The 14585-nt window shown below is 37.9% G+C and overlaps 1 protein-coding gene across 11 annotated transcripts in view; it reads left to right on the top strand.

Annotated features, from left to right (window-relative positions):
• RIC3 (RIC3 acetylcholine receptor chaperone) overlaps positions 1-14585 on the top strand; it is a 41613-nt gene that overhangs the window by 26361 nt on the left and 667 nt on the right. For 5 of the 11 annotated variants that reach the window (XM_016147404.2, XM_016147408.2, XM_016147407.2 and 2 more), the window contains 2 exons: positions 4276-4421; positions 10522-13678. In XM_016147404.2, the coding sequence (XP_016002890.2) occupies positions 4276-4421; positions 10522-10958 (583 nt within the window). In that variant the 3' untranslated portion in view covers positions 10959-13678. The other 6 variants (XR_001597208.2, XR_001597207.2, XR_001597210.2 and 3 more) reach the window with 6 other exon arrangements.

Raw genomic sequence — 14585 nt, 5'->3', positions numbered from 1 at the left:
CTGTGGGCAATATGTGTACATGTGTTTACATATATTGTAATGAAGCCTCCTGGAAGGTTGGTATTGTGCCATATTATGTCTGATATTAAGTACAATGTCCAGCCCAAGGACACAAAGATTAAGGATCTAGAAATCAGAATTGAAGTGTCCTCATTTATGTCCTTATGATCAGCAAAATTTCCTTCCTAGAGAAGTGAGAGTGTCCACTTGGCCGCAGACAGCCCTGGCAGGCATGTTGAGTATGTGTTGGGGACTATAGATACCTGGCATGCATTTCTGGGATAGAAACTTTGAGAGCAGGATTACTCAATTTTGTTCACTATTTCAATAGAAGGTACTAAGTAAATACTATTGAAAAAGAGTAGATCTTCATTTTTGATGCAGCCATTTGCACATCTGTTATCATGGTGGAAGAGTAAATCATGGCCATTACTAATTGAGATTCTTCTCTTCATATCCTGATGTCTATATTAAGGGATCCTACTAGACATGTCTCATAGATACCTACTCTTATTCCCATCAAATGATGAATGTCTCTAGAATAAATGAATGTCCAAATGATGAATGTCTCTTGAATAAATGAATGTCATCATCTGCTCCCAGCTGAACTTACCCTACCTTTACTGTTCCCCACTCAGCAGATGGCTCCACCATCTACTTAGTTTCGCAAAGCAGAAATTAGATATCATTCTTGATTCACCTTTTCCTTCACTTCCCATATCTCAATTACCTTGTCTTGTCATTTCTTCCTGAGTAATAAATATGTCTCCCTGCAAAAGACTCTAATCTCTCCTAGGGCAGGGATTATGCCCACAGCGTAGCACAAGCCCATGATAGGCTCTAAAAAAGTATTAGATGAAATGAAAAACAGAGTGAGTGAGTGAATGAATGAGTATCTTTACGTTTGACATAGGTCAGAACTATCTCACGTGGGTTTTTTTCTCTGATTTTGCCTCCCTTCAGTTCACTTTCTGCTTCTCAAACAGATGGGTTATGTATTTCGTTTTAATCCTTCAATAGGTCCTTATTGTTCTTGATAAAGTATAGAATCTTTAACATGGCTTACATGGTCCTAAGTGCCATCACCCTGCATACCTCTATTATTTTATCTTCATCACTCTCTTCTACCTGTGGTCCAGCCACACTGACTGCTTGCTGATTATCTAAAACAAGTTTCCAACCCCCAGGCTGTAGACCTGTACCAGTCCGTGGCTTGGTAGGAACAGGGCTGCACAGCAGGAGGTGAGTGGCGGGTGAGAGAGCAAAGCTTCATCTATATTTGCAGCCACTCCTCAGCACTGGCATCGCTGCCTCAGCTCCGCTTCAGGTCATCAGGCATTAGATTCTTATATGAGCACCTGTCCCTGGTGCCAAAAAGGTTGGGGACCGCCGCTCTAAAATACCGGTACCCTTTTGCTTCTCGGATTTTGCATATATTTTTTTTCTTTGCTTGAGTGTCCCCACCCACCCCAACTCACAGGCACTTATTTTAACTCTTACTTGTCTTATAGGTCTCAACTTAGATATCATTTTCTCTGACAGCCCTTCCCTCAGCCCAAAACTTGGTTACGTGTTCTTTATGTGCCTACACCACCTAGGTTTGTTGGATATTATAAGCATTGCATTATTTTCTGATCTTCTATTAACTTTTCTGTCTTCCCTAATGTCCCATAATGTCTTCTTGAAGACAGGGACTTTGCATTGTTCAAATTATATTTCCAGTGCTGGCATAATGACAATGTCATTATATTTTGAAAAAATGAAAGAGCTAAATTTAAAGATAGTACTTTAAAGTAGGCTTTTTTTTTTTTTTTTTTTTAGCAATAATAATATCTTCCTTCGTACCTATTTTGATTTGCTCTGTACATCCATATATGGTTGTCATTGGAGGTATTATTTCTCTATAAGGACTTGCATCTCAGAGGGAAAGTGCTCTAGGAATGTGTATTAGTTTTCTATGGATACCGTAACGATTTACCACAAACTTAATGGCTTAAAACAACACACATTTATTATCTCACAGTTCTGTATGTTAGAAATCCCACACCGGGCTAAAATCAAGTTTTTGGCAGGATTGCATTTCCTTCTGGAGACTCTGGAGGAGAACCCGTTTCCTTGCCCTTTACAGATTTTTGAAGCTGCCCACATTCCTTGGCTCATGGACTGTTTTTTCCATGTTCAGAGTCAGCAATAATGGGTTGAGGCCTTCTCACAACATATTACTCTGACCTCTTCTGTCTCTTTTTCCACTTTTAAGGACTTTTGTAATTATGTGTGCCCTCCCAGATTATCCAGGATAATCTCTTTTTTAAATCCATCTGATCAACAACCTTCATTCCCTCTGTATCCTTAAGTCTCCTGACATATAAGGTAGCATAATTATAGAATTCAGGCATTAGGATGTGGACATCTTTGAGTTGGGGGTGGAGGGGCGGGAGGGTTCCTCTGTCTTACAGCATGTCTTATGGAAAAAGGGGAATCTGAATAAGCCTCACATGGTGGAAGGGTTTCCTTGGGCAGAATCTGGGGAAAGAATGTTTCAGAGAGAAAGGGCAGCACAAGTAGCAAACAAGGTGAGAGAGTCAAGGCATGTGTTTGGAACAGCAAGTAGTCCTAAGTATCTGGAGTAGGGTAGACCAGGGATGGGGTAAATGAGTAGAGGTAAGTCATGAAAGAAAAAAAAACAAAAGTAAACAGGGGCCAGATTAGAAGGCCCCGAACGGTAGGCTGAGAAGTTTGGAATTCATTGTCTTTATAGTAGGTGCCACTTAAAGGCTTTAGAGGAAAAATGTCACAATCTGCTGCTAGGTGCCACTTAAAGGCTTTAGAGGAAAAATGTCATGATTTGCTGCACTTTACAAAATTTACCCATATAGTGACATGTAGAGTGGTTACATGGTAGAAGGTTATTGAAAAGTTACAACAAAAGGTAATGTGCCAGTAAGAGTGGAAAAGAGGGTACTTCATGAGGGAAAAATAATCACTGGCCGTATTAGGTTTTCTTGGTTGCAGGCAGCCAATCTGGGTAGCAAATATTTGGAGTGGGTGGCAGAATTCATTGGAAGAATATGGGGTAGCTCAAAATATCAGAGGAATAAATAAACATTCAGGTTTTGGGAAGAGTGGGAACCAAAACAGCTCTGAGGATATAGGGGGCAGGAACAAATGGACAGTTTTTGGGGGGACTGCTGCCAGGATCAGTTAATATGAAAAGTTTTCAGATCAGGCTTCACTGGATTCGAGATCCAGTTTTAGGAGAAAGTACACTTGGCTCAGCTTGGGTCCTGCATGTATATATCACTGAATCAGTCACTCAGCCAAGGTGATGGAGTGTGATGATTGGCCGTGGGCCACATTGCTGCCCTTGAAGGAGAGGTGAGGGGCTGGATGGCTTCACCCTAACCTTTGTACTGTGAGCAGAAGAGGGGTTGGTTCTCTAGGGGAGAAAATTACTAACTAGATAAGCACAATGAAGAGGAAAAAAAAGATAAAGATGAGTTGGAGATTTCTAGCCCAAACTGGAAGGAAATTATGGCATCAACCAAGATAAAAAACACAAGACAAAGAAAATAAGTCTTGGGATAGGGGTTCTCACTTCAGCTTTGAATATGGTGAGGTGCCTTCAGAACATCCATATATAATATACAGCAGCAACAGAAAATTTGGGTATTGAGTTCAGAACAAAGGACTCAGGTTTGGAAGTCATTTGGCTGGGTTTAAGAGATAAGGACCTGGGGAAAGATGAGATCACCCGGTCCTCCTTGAGGCATATTGTACTGTGTGGCAGTAGCCTACTGTCTTCTGCTAATCTGAACTCTGTTCTAACCATGAATGGCATGTTAGAAACGCATCCTTTCTGTGCTTAACTCCTGGATTCAGAACTCAGATGATTTGTGTATGTTTATGGCATTCAAAAACCTGGTGATTTTATCTTCTAATTTGACCTTTTATTTTTCTAGCAGCTTGAAATCTGCCATACGCAACCAATCCTAGCCTGCTTGATCATGCACCTGTTCATGATCCCTCCTCTGGCAAAGTGGGTTGTTGTAAGAATTAGGGGTTACACAGAGCGAATGAGTGGCTGTGGCAAGTCAGGACTCCTGTACTGATGGGAAGAGTAAAGCTGTAAGAGTCCCGATGAATGTAAGATATTAGCTGAATATGGAATGGACAGGCTTCTTCAGTTCATGGTCTGACAGGTCACAGTGGTGTTTATGTTCATTGCCTAGGAACACTTACCACCAAGTGGCTCAATTATCTGATATTTCTAAGCAGAGCACAGACTGTGACTTCTGACCAAGAAAAACGGTTGCTGCATCAGCTCCGAGAAATCACCAGGGTCATGAAGGAAGGAAAATTTGTTGACACATCCACTCCAGAGAAAGAAGCTGAGGAGGCCCCTTACATGGAAGACTGGGAAGGTAAACAACGTCTTCTCATTTGTTAGCTGTCAGCCCAGAAAAGGGATCTTAAAACCTTTTTTTAAATCAGCTTTATTACTGAAGTATAGTGTATATACAATAAAAGTCACTAATTTTAAGTATACAGTTGGATGAGTTTTGACAAATATGGAGAGTTGTATAAATCATGATATAGAGCATTTCCATCATCTCAGAAAGTTCCTTCCTCCTTTGCAGCTAATTCCTTCCTGCCCATGGCAACAACTGGACTGCTTTCTGTATAAATGGATCATACTGCATATGCTTTTTTGTTCCTGGCTTCTTTGATTTAATGCTTTTGAGTTTCATGTGTTGAGTGTATCAGCACTTTTTTTTTTTTTTACTGATGAGTCCTATTCTATTGTATGGCTATACCATGATTTGTTTCTCCATTTGCCAGTTTAAGAACATTGGGGTTGTTTCCAGTTTTGAGCTATTGTGAATCAAGCTGCTATGAACTTTGGCATACAGGCCTTTGGACATATATTTGTATTTCTCTAGAACATACACCTAGGAATGAGATTTCTGGGTTTTGCGGTAAGTGTATGTTCAACTTTATTAAAAATAGTCAACCAGCTTTCTAGAGTGGCTTTCCATTTTGCCTTTCCACATGCAACATATGAGATTTGTAGTTATTCCACATCCTTGGTAACGCTTGGTGTCATCAGTCTTTGTAACTTTAGCCATTCTTGTGAGTGAACAGTAGTATCTCAATTGTTATTTTAATTTGCGTTTCCCCGATGACTAATAATGTTGAACATTTTTCCACATGTTTATTTGCCATCTGTATGTCTTTGGTGAAGTGTCTGATCATATTTGCCAATTTTTTTTAATTGGGTTGGTTGTGTTCTTATTGAGTTATGAGAGTTCTTTATATATTCTGGATATAAGTTCTTTATAAGATGTATTTTGCAAATCTTTTCTCCTGTTGTATGGATCGCCTTTTTATTTTCTTAGCATCTTTCAAAGAACACAAGTGTTTTCTTTAGAGTTCAGTTAATTTTCTCTCACGATTCACATTTTTGCCTGTTTAAGAAAACTTCGCCTAACCCAAGGTTTGTCTAACCTGTGTTTTCTTCCAGCTATGTTACGGTTTAGCTCTTACATTTAGACTTATGATCCATTTTGAGTTAGTTTTTCTATATGATGTGAGGTGTCAGGACTGAGGTTTATTTCTTTTCACATTGATACTCAATTGTTCCAGCCTATTTTGTACAATTTAATTATCTTGGCGTGTTGGTTTTAACTCAATCGATCATTTATGTATGGGTCTATTGTGGATTCTCTATTTTGTTTCATTGTTCTATATGTCTATTTACACTAGTATCACAATGTCTTTAGCACTGTCTTCATATTAAGTCTCGAAATCAGGTAGCACAAATTCTTCAACTTTCTTTTCCTTTTATTTCAAAATTATCTTGGTTTTTCTAGGTCCTTCACATTTTTATATAAATTTGGAATCAGTGCGTCAGTTTCTATGAAAAAGCCAGATGGGATTGATTGGCATTACATCGAATCTTTAGATCAATTTGGAAGAATTGACATCATAACAATATTGAATCTTCCAATCCATGGACATTTTATATCTCACTATTTTTTTGGATCCTTAGTTTCTTAGTGTTTTATGGTTTTCAGCATATAGGTCTTGCACATATTTTGTAAATTTATCCTTAAGTAGTTCATATTTTTTGAAGTTATCAGAAGCAATATTTAAAGCTTTTAATTGCTTATTGTTATAGAAATATAACTTATTTTTGTATTCTGATCTTGTATCCTGCAACATTCCTAAACATACTTAGTTCTAGTAGCTTTTGAAAAAAATTTCTTAAGATTAAATATCATAGAATTTTCTGCACAGGCCATCAAATTATGAATGAAGACAGTTTTATGTCTTCCATTCTAATGTATATTACGTCTTTTTTTTCCTTGCCCTATTGCACTGGTTGGAAACTCTAGCACAATACTAAATAGAAGTGGTGAGAGCAAACATCCTTACTTTTCTAATATTTAGGGGGAAAGTACTCACACATTCTCTATTAACATGTGAGCCATTGGTTTTTCATGGATGTTCTTTTTCAGGTGGAGGAAGCTTCCTTCTAGTCTTACTTTGCTGAGAGTTTTTAATAATGAAGGAACATTGAATTTTTGTTAATCAACTAAAATGATCATGTAATTTTTCTGTCCTACTCAGTTATATATAGTGAATTACACTGATTTTTGAACATTTAAATAACTTTACATTCCTGGGATAAAGAAAAAGTATGAGGAATCATTCTACTTGATTCCAAGTATTAATATATATAGCTACAGTAATCAAGACCATGTGGATTTGGTACAAGAAGAGACACATAGATAAAAGGAACAGAATAGAGAACCCAGAAATAGACCCATACAGATATGCACAACTGACTTTTTTTTTTTTTTTTAACAAAGGTACAAAAGCAATTCAATGGAGGAAAGATAACCTTTTTAACAAATAGTGCTGGAACAATTGGATATCCATAGCAAAAAATGTGGTTATAAAAGGGCAACATAAGGGATCCTTGTGGTGATAGAAATATTCTGTATATTAATATCCTGATTGTGATACTGTAGTATAGCTTTGCAAGATGTTACCATTGGGAAAAACTGCGTAAAGGGTACATGGGAGTTCTGTATTTCTTATAACTACACGTGAATCTACAATTATCTCAAAATAAAAGATTAATTTTTTAAAAAGCAATGCAAGGAACTGTTAAGGAAAAAGATAATGTAGCTTGATTAATACATAAAAGTTTTACCTCCTATAGATCAGAGAATACCACAAAGTTTAAAAGCCAACACTAAACTGGAAAAATATTTGTAACAAATGTGACTAAAAGTAACCTTTCATATATAAGTTCTATAACTAATTTAGAAAATAGTGATATTTTCCTATACAAGCAGTGCACAAAAGAAAAATGCAATTGGCTACAAAATATATGAAAAAGTATATCAGTCTCACTGGTAATGAAAGAAATGAAAATTGGATTCCATTTTTCCTCCAAATTGCAAATGTTCAAAATGTAATCCTATTCCCAAAGACAGTAAAATCCATATCACATTTATTTTCTACCTACCTCTTAGGTATTGTGAAATCAGCTGTAAGATTAATTTTTAAAGATATTAGCCTTTTCTGATTTTTTTAACAATGGCATTAAATTTCTAACCACATTATTAGTAATTATTTATTTTACATTGATAATTCTTACTCATTGTTTACCACTTTCTCGTATACAGTATCTTTTGTGAATTTTTTTGATTTTTTGTATTTGTCAGAATACATTCTAAATTATCCCCTGAATATAGAGTGATGTACTTTGAGTACTTGGATATCTGTACATATCACTTACCTTTATGCAAACAATTGTTTGGCTAGATATAAAATTATATGATTATACCATTTTCCCTTATAAGTCTGAAAACATTACTTCATTCTCTACTTTCATTTATTGTTAAAAATGAAAAATGTTATCCTAGTCTGATTCTGTTTTACAGTAGGCAGCCAGTTTTTAGTTAGTTTTGTGTGTGGAAATTTGTATTCTTTTATACTTAAAATTTGAATTTGGGCAGGTTCATTTGCCAGGTTCATTGGTATATCTGAGTATGTGAGTTTTTCCATAGCATTTTTACCTATCGTTTAGTGAGTCTTTTCTCTCTGAAAACTTGAGTCTTTCTTCAGCTTAAGGATATTTTCTTTTATAATTTCTTTGGTTGTTGCTTCCATTTAACCTAATCTGCTTTCTAATTCTAGAATTCTGGTAATTCTGAGTGGATATCCTGGATCAATCTTCCATGCAGCTGTTTTCTCACTTTCTATTTCTTGGTCATTTTTATCTTTGTCCTAGGAGAATTCCTTAACTTGGACTTCTGATATGCTAATTTTTTAACCATGTCCATTTCAGTCTATTTCTCCCTCTATTAAGTTTAAATGGTTTTTGGAATTATAACTTTGTATTTTGAATAGTTCTTATTTCCTATTTGCTTCCTTTTGTATATTGAAGCTTGGTTGGTTTTATCAGTATAATATCCTTCTGAGTATTACTGAGAATGTCAATTTTAAGTTGATTGACATTAACTCCTGTTTCCTGCATTGACTGTTTTTTATCTTTACATGGTTTGCTTAGTTTGATTTCCCTCTTTTGAACTCATTTCCTCATATGACCAGTGAGTTTTTGTTGCTTGCTCATATTTTTAATGAAGTTCTTGAGTAGCCAGTAATGTTGGCTGATACTATTTGTCACTATTGGTTTTCCTCAGCAAGCTTCCCCACCTTAAACAAAAGTAGATTCGATAGCCATGGAAGTCCAAAGTTAAGCTTTATTTTTGGTGTGGGACGATAGGAACACACCAAAAAATGGACTTAAGTATTCAGTGGCTGGTAGCTAAGTAGCATGTAAGCTTCCCCAAACCCTGCCATTGACAGAGGAAGTGGTAAGGGCCTTGGGTAGCTAAGCTCCATTTACCTAGCATTCCATCCACAGTAAGTTAAGCCTAGAAATTAAGACTGCATTGGCAAGATTCTTAACATACTGCTGTCAGCGATGGTGAGAACAGTTTTTTACATCACCGGAGGGACTAAAAATTTATACCATTCTTCTAGAAAGTAATTTGGCAGAGTGTAAAAAAGGCTTTTAAAATGTCCATTCCCTTTGGTCTAGTTTTCATATTTCTAGAAATGTATCTTAAATAGGAAAGTAGACATGGATTTATATCCAGAGATCTTAACTGCTATGTTACTTATAATAAGGGAAAATTGGAAAGACTAAATGTATTACAGAAAAGGCATGGTAAATCATATCAATTATGTAACCGTATGATGGGATGTTTTACAGCCAACTTTAAAATGCCTAAGGACATTGAGAAATATGCTTATGATGTAATGTTGAATGAAAAAAGTCAGTACAATATTTATATACAGTACCATCCTTTATTTAAAAAAGTATTTATATATGCTTATATATAATAAAAAGGTCAGAAGAAATACAAATTATTATCAGTGGTGATATCTTAGATGATTTTTCTTTTTAAAACTTGTATTTTTCAAATTTTCTACAATGTGTCTGTATGACTTTTATAGTCAGAAAAAAAAAAGTAGTGTTGTAAAAATCTCTCTTTACTCTACAGTGCTCCAAAAAATACCCCTGCTTTTCAGAATTTGTAGGCAAAAGTGGTTTACATTAGTGTTGAATTTGTTGATTATCATAATGCACAAATGGATTTTGAATTCTCCAGCTTTCTTCATTGTGTAATGAGCACGGCTGCCGTTGCCAGCATTGGCGTATGAGCTCCAGCACAGCCCATCTGCTGCTCAGGCCCGGCTTGGCTGACATAGATTTATTTCATTTCGTCTTTAATTTGGCAATATTTTCTTTCTCATTATCATAGCTGGGATTCAGTACCAGTGTTACTCACTTTGTTTACTAGTTGGTTGTTTTCTTTTGTTCATTTTGTGAAGACGAAGAAGCCAACAATGGGAATTCTGTCTTCTGAAAATGCAGTACTTCTCCTTGGGGATCTTGGGCATGTCTTGCTACAGCGCTCTCTGTTTCTGACACTTGCAAGCCATTTCTATTGTTTTGATTAGAAGGCTTCCTGGTGTATTTTTTCAAAGAACTTAGCATTCCTTCTCCCCAACCCTACCCCCCATCTCCAGGAAGATTTCAAAATGGTTCCAAATAGAAATTATAAACATTAGCCTTGAGCTATGCTCTCTCCATCTGGTATTTGGTACTTTATTTATTTTTTACTGAAGGTTCATGTTGTTTGTTTAATCTTCATCACTAGTACAAAAGCAGGAGGTGTGATTTACACTCTGCCCCAAGCACCCTGTACTTAAGAGGTTTTCATCTGAATTGGTTTATATTTCAAAGTGCACTTGGGATAGTGAGCCAGACCGCTAAGAATTCACTCAGGTGAAACTTTTAGAACAGTTAGTCATCTGAGATTTTTTTGAATGGATTTATTGGGATGAGATGGCTGCTGCCTGAGAAGCCTTTTTGAGCCTGACACTTTATTTTGAAGAGACATTCTCTGTAAGACTTTGTGCTACTTTTCTCTCTAGGTTACCCTGAAGAGACTTATCCAATTTATGACCTTTCAGATTGCATCAAGCGTAGGCAAGAAACAATCCTAGTGGATTACCCAGACCCAAAAGAGCCCTCTGCTGAAGAAATAGCTGAAAGAATGGGAATGCTAGAAGAAGAAGAATCTGACCGTTTGGGTTGGGAAATGCCTGCTGACCCCAGAGCCCAGGAAGATAATTCTGTTACCTCATGCGACTCAAAGCCAGAAACGTGTTCCTGCTGTCTTCACGAAGAAGAGGATCCCGCTATCTTGGCAGAGAATGCCGGATTCAGTGCAGACAGTTACAGTGAGCAGGAGGAAACCACCAAAGAAGTGTGGCTTCAGGACTTCAGAGATGAGGGCCTGGGCATTCGTGCTGACAAAGCATATACAGGTGGCACATTGAGGAAGCGGAACCCCCAGGGTTTAGAGTGAAAACATCCAGTTTGGTGAAATGTCCATTACTTTAGTCCCAAGGTGACCTTTGTCTCATCTCTCAGATTTCATCCTTCGCACTGCGCCCTGTACTTCATTCTCTGTGTTTAATTATCACAGCCAGTCAGGTCACTACTGTGAATATTGTTTATCCTTCCTGGTGCTCACACACCTGTCACCTTGTAAAACATCATAGAGATTAGTAGGAACGCAAGATAGCTTCACTCTTCCTGCCTTTCCTCCATCAGAGAGTTGATCTACTGAGTAAATGATCTTTCGTAATTACAGATGGGACCACTCAAGGGCAGAGGTCTGACTCTTCATGCTAGGAGTGACAGATGGTTTACCTGTGATTGAACATCAGCTTACACATGAAGAGGACTTAAGGTTGCAAGAGTGAAGATTTCAGAGTCCAAGGTGCCTTATTCTCTGGGCCTTGAGCAGGTTAGTGGTCCCCTGGGTTCACAATGAGAACATTTTGTGGGGATGATGGGACCAGAACAAGATAGGATTCTGCCATGTGAGCTGAATCTCCTTCCTCACAGCTTTTTAGGGGTGCTGATACTGCCTCAGATACCCTTTTTCTCCAGAGGAGGAGAAGACTCCCACTAACCTGAAAATGAACCGAGAGGCCCGTTGGGGGTCTGTTTGCTCTGATGTTGGCTGGATTTCTAGCTTCCTTTATCCCTGCTCTTCCTAATAACTGCCAAACCCAGAAGCATCTTTGTACCTCTGGTCTTCAGTGGCCAGAGGGAGCTTTAGATAGACTTTAGTCCTTGCCCTGTAGAGCTAAGGTTTGAAGCTGCCGAGGCTGCAGGAAAGCCTACCGTGAGATGCTCAGAAGACCAGGGAGCCAGTGATGGGGTGAGAACCCATGCATTTATGGACAGTCCTTGCCTAGAAGCTGTTTCTGAATGTTGCACCCTCTGGGAAATTTGTTGTCACAACCACATGGATTGAAACAGAAGTGAGGACTGAGCCAGTAGACAGTGCCAGCCCAACAGGGAAGTTGCAGTGTGTGCTGCAGAGAACCAGTGTAGCAGTGCCCAAGAGAAGAGACCATTGGTTTGTCTGCATTCAGATATCTGGGCCTTCTCTCTCCTGGGGAAAGTAGGAGTTAGGTTAGAACTGGAAGAATTTTGACCAAACTATAGGCTTAATCTCTAAGGTACTATCTGTCATGTGTCTTTTTGAGACAAGATGGCACCTATGTATTTTGTCTAGTAAGGATGAGTAAGTTCACAGTTTACCTGTAAGACTTGAGAGTTTAAAAAGGACACATTCCTGACGACATTCCCAGTCATGAAATGTGGAAAACTTGAGAATTAAGAAGTTATGTAAAGGTAGATACGACTTTTAGAGTTCCACTGTTCCTGGCACGAGTAGGATGCCAGGAAAATAGTTTAAATCACACATACAAGCATACAGACTGTTGTCAGAAGGTATAGGGTCATTATTAAATGTGTCAGCTACTACTAGACATTTCTTGTTAATGAACTACAGAGAAAAGTTGAAGACTGCTCTATAGAAAATATATTGCATGTTTTTTGTGAAACATTTGGTTCACTTGTAACAAATGCTGTCTAAAATGTACTTAAAATCTAGATATAATGTAACACTAAGGTAAAAAATAATGTAGGTGCTCTTTGCTGTTTCCATAAATCGTTTTCTGTATTTCCCTTCATTCACCATAAAGGGTTGATTCCTGGGTCCCTGTTTCAGATTTCTGCCTTAGGATATGATTCCCTTATTAGAAATGCATATATTTCCTTCTGCCTTATTCTTTCATTCATTTATTCACGTAGCAGACACTACTCAGAGCTAGGCAGTGGAAACAAAACGCTCAGTTCCTACCTTTAAGAAGCTCAGTTTAGTGTGGGAGCCTTCCTTATCCAATATTTTAAAATGAACTATAAACTTTAAAAGGGCTCAAGATTGTGAATTTTGCAGACAGCAAAATGTCGGTCATGATTACATCCCTGCCCATTCTAACTAGAATCTTGTCAGCTCCTTAACTCTTGAGCCATGTTTTTTCATCTCTAATGCAAGGGAGTCTCACAAGATGGTTATAAGGATTAATGAAATCATCGGTGCCTATAAAACAGCATTAGTCCTATCTCATAATAACCACTCAATCAGTGGTAGCTAATTTACTTTAATTGTACAAGGTTTCATGCTATAATTGAGATATGTACCCAAATCTACGGGAGCACAGAGAGATATCTTTTGTCAAAGTACTTCCAAGAAACTTCACAGAGGAGGTGGGTCTTGAGGCATGTTGAGAACTTCTCCAGGTGGACAAGGAAGAGAAGACATTCTTAGCAGAAAGAGTGGTAGTGGAGAAAGCAGTGGGGTGTGAAAGTATATGGATGTTCAGGTATTTTGATGAGGCTGCTATGGAAGGTGTCACATAACCAACTCTTTATTTTAAATGTTAATCTTTGGGGGAAACTGGTTCATGAAAATAGTTCCTCCCAGAGGTACTAAGAACTCATGATGGCTGTCCTAGCTCCTTTTTGTTTATATAGCTGGAATATATTTATATATTTATATTTCAGAAATTTTAATGTACGTTTCAATAATTTCAGATTAGACAGTCCTTTCTGCATTATCTAGATCATTTTATCCTTCAGGGGTGACATATATATAACCCAGGATGACCAAAATCATGGGACTGATTTTTATTGTCGTGCCTGACGTCTTTCTTCATGGTTTTCATCTCTCAGAGCCGGTGAGGGCTGTGAACTTCATCACTCCCTGGGCACTAGGTCTGCACTGGCCTTTGGTCCCTGTGGCAGAGCACAAAGTCACATCTCTGGAGGCAGATAGTTGGCCTAGGAAACAACTGTATCACCTGGGACCATGCTTGGTAAATCAGGTGGGTGACCCAGCCAGGAGATCTCCTCATTCCTGGTAATAAGAGGCAGCACAAGGGGAGCATCTCATTAGCTCTGAGACCAGTGATGTAGGCCCAGGGAGGTCTGTGAGAAGACACTTTTGGTCTCTAGAAAAGACGGCCTAAGAGAACCTACTCTCCGTACCTTCTATGGCTGAGGTGATGAAGCAACTTACAGTACAAATTGGGACACTTGGGAGCTTTAGCAATTATGCCAGGACTATCCTGGGCACATGGTCCATTGTTATTTCGAAGAGCTGTCCTTAACCTGGCCACTTAACAAAAACCTCTTTCCTTCTTAGTCATACCCTGCATATGCTGTTTCCCAAAGACGTAGAGGCAATGAGATAGGCCATGGTTTAGGCAGAAATGCTCTTGTCACCTACAAACTCCAAATCTGAGGTAATAAATAAACTAACCTTACTTATTACCCCCATGCTCTTAAATTCTCCCTCGATCCAGACCGTTTATATTCCAGAGAAAAATCTAGTACTTCTGCTTTCCAGCAATACTGAGGGAAAAAAAAAAAAAAAAAAAAAAAAAAACATGAAGTCTCCATGACTTTTCCTTAACCATTTTTATACAGATCTAAAATATACCTAACCTTTCCTTATTTTTTTATACAAAGAAGAGAGGACAGATTTCTCCTTTCTCTTATAGCATCCCTTCTCCAAGCAGCAATTTCTTCACTTATGAATTTGGAATAAGATCCATTTTACAAGGCTGTTAGG

This window comes from Rousettus aegyptiacus, unplaced genomic scaffold (genome assembly GCF_014176215.1).
Source record: "Rousettus aegyptiacus isolate mRouAeg1 unplaced genomic scaffold, mRouAeg1.p scaffold_m13_p_5, whole genome shotgun sequence".
Classification (NCBI taxonomy): Eukaryota; Metazoa; Chordata; class Mammalia; order Chiroptera; family Pteropodidae; genus Rousettus; species Rousettus aegyptiacus.
Note: the sequence above shows the minus strand (reverse complement) of the source record. Positions and strands in the feature narration are given on the sequence as shown.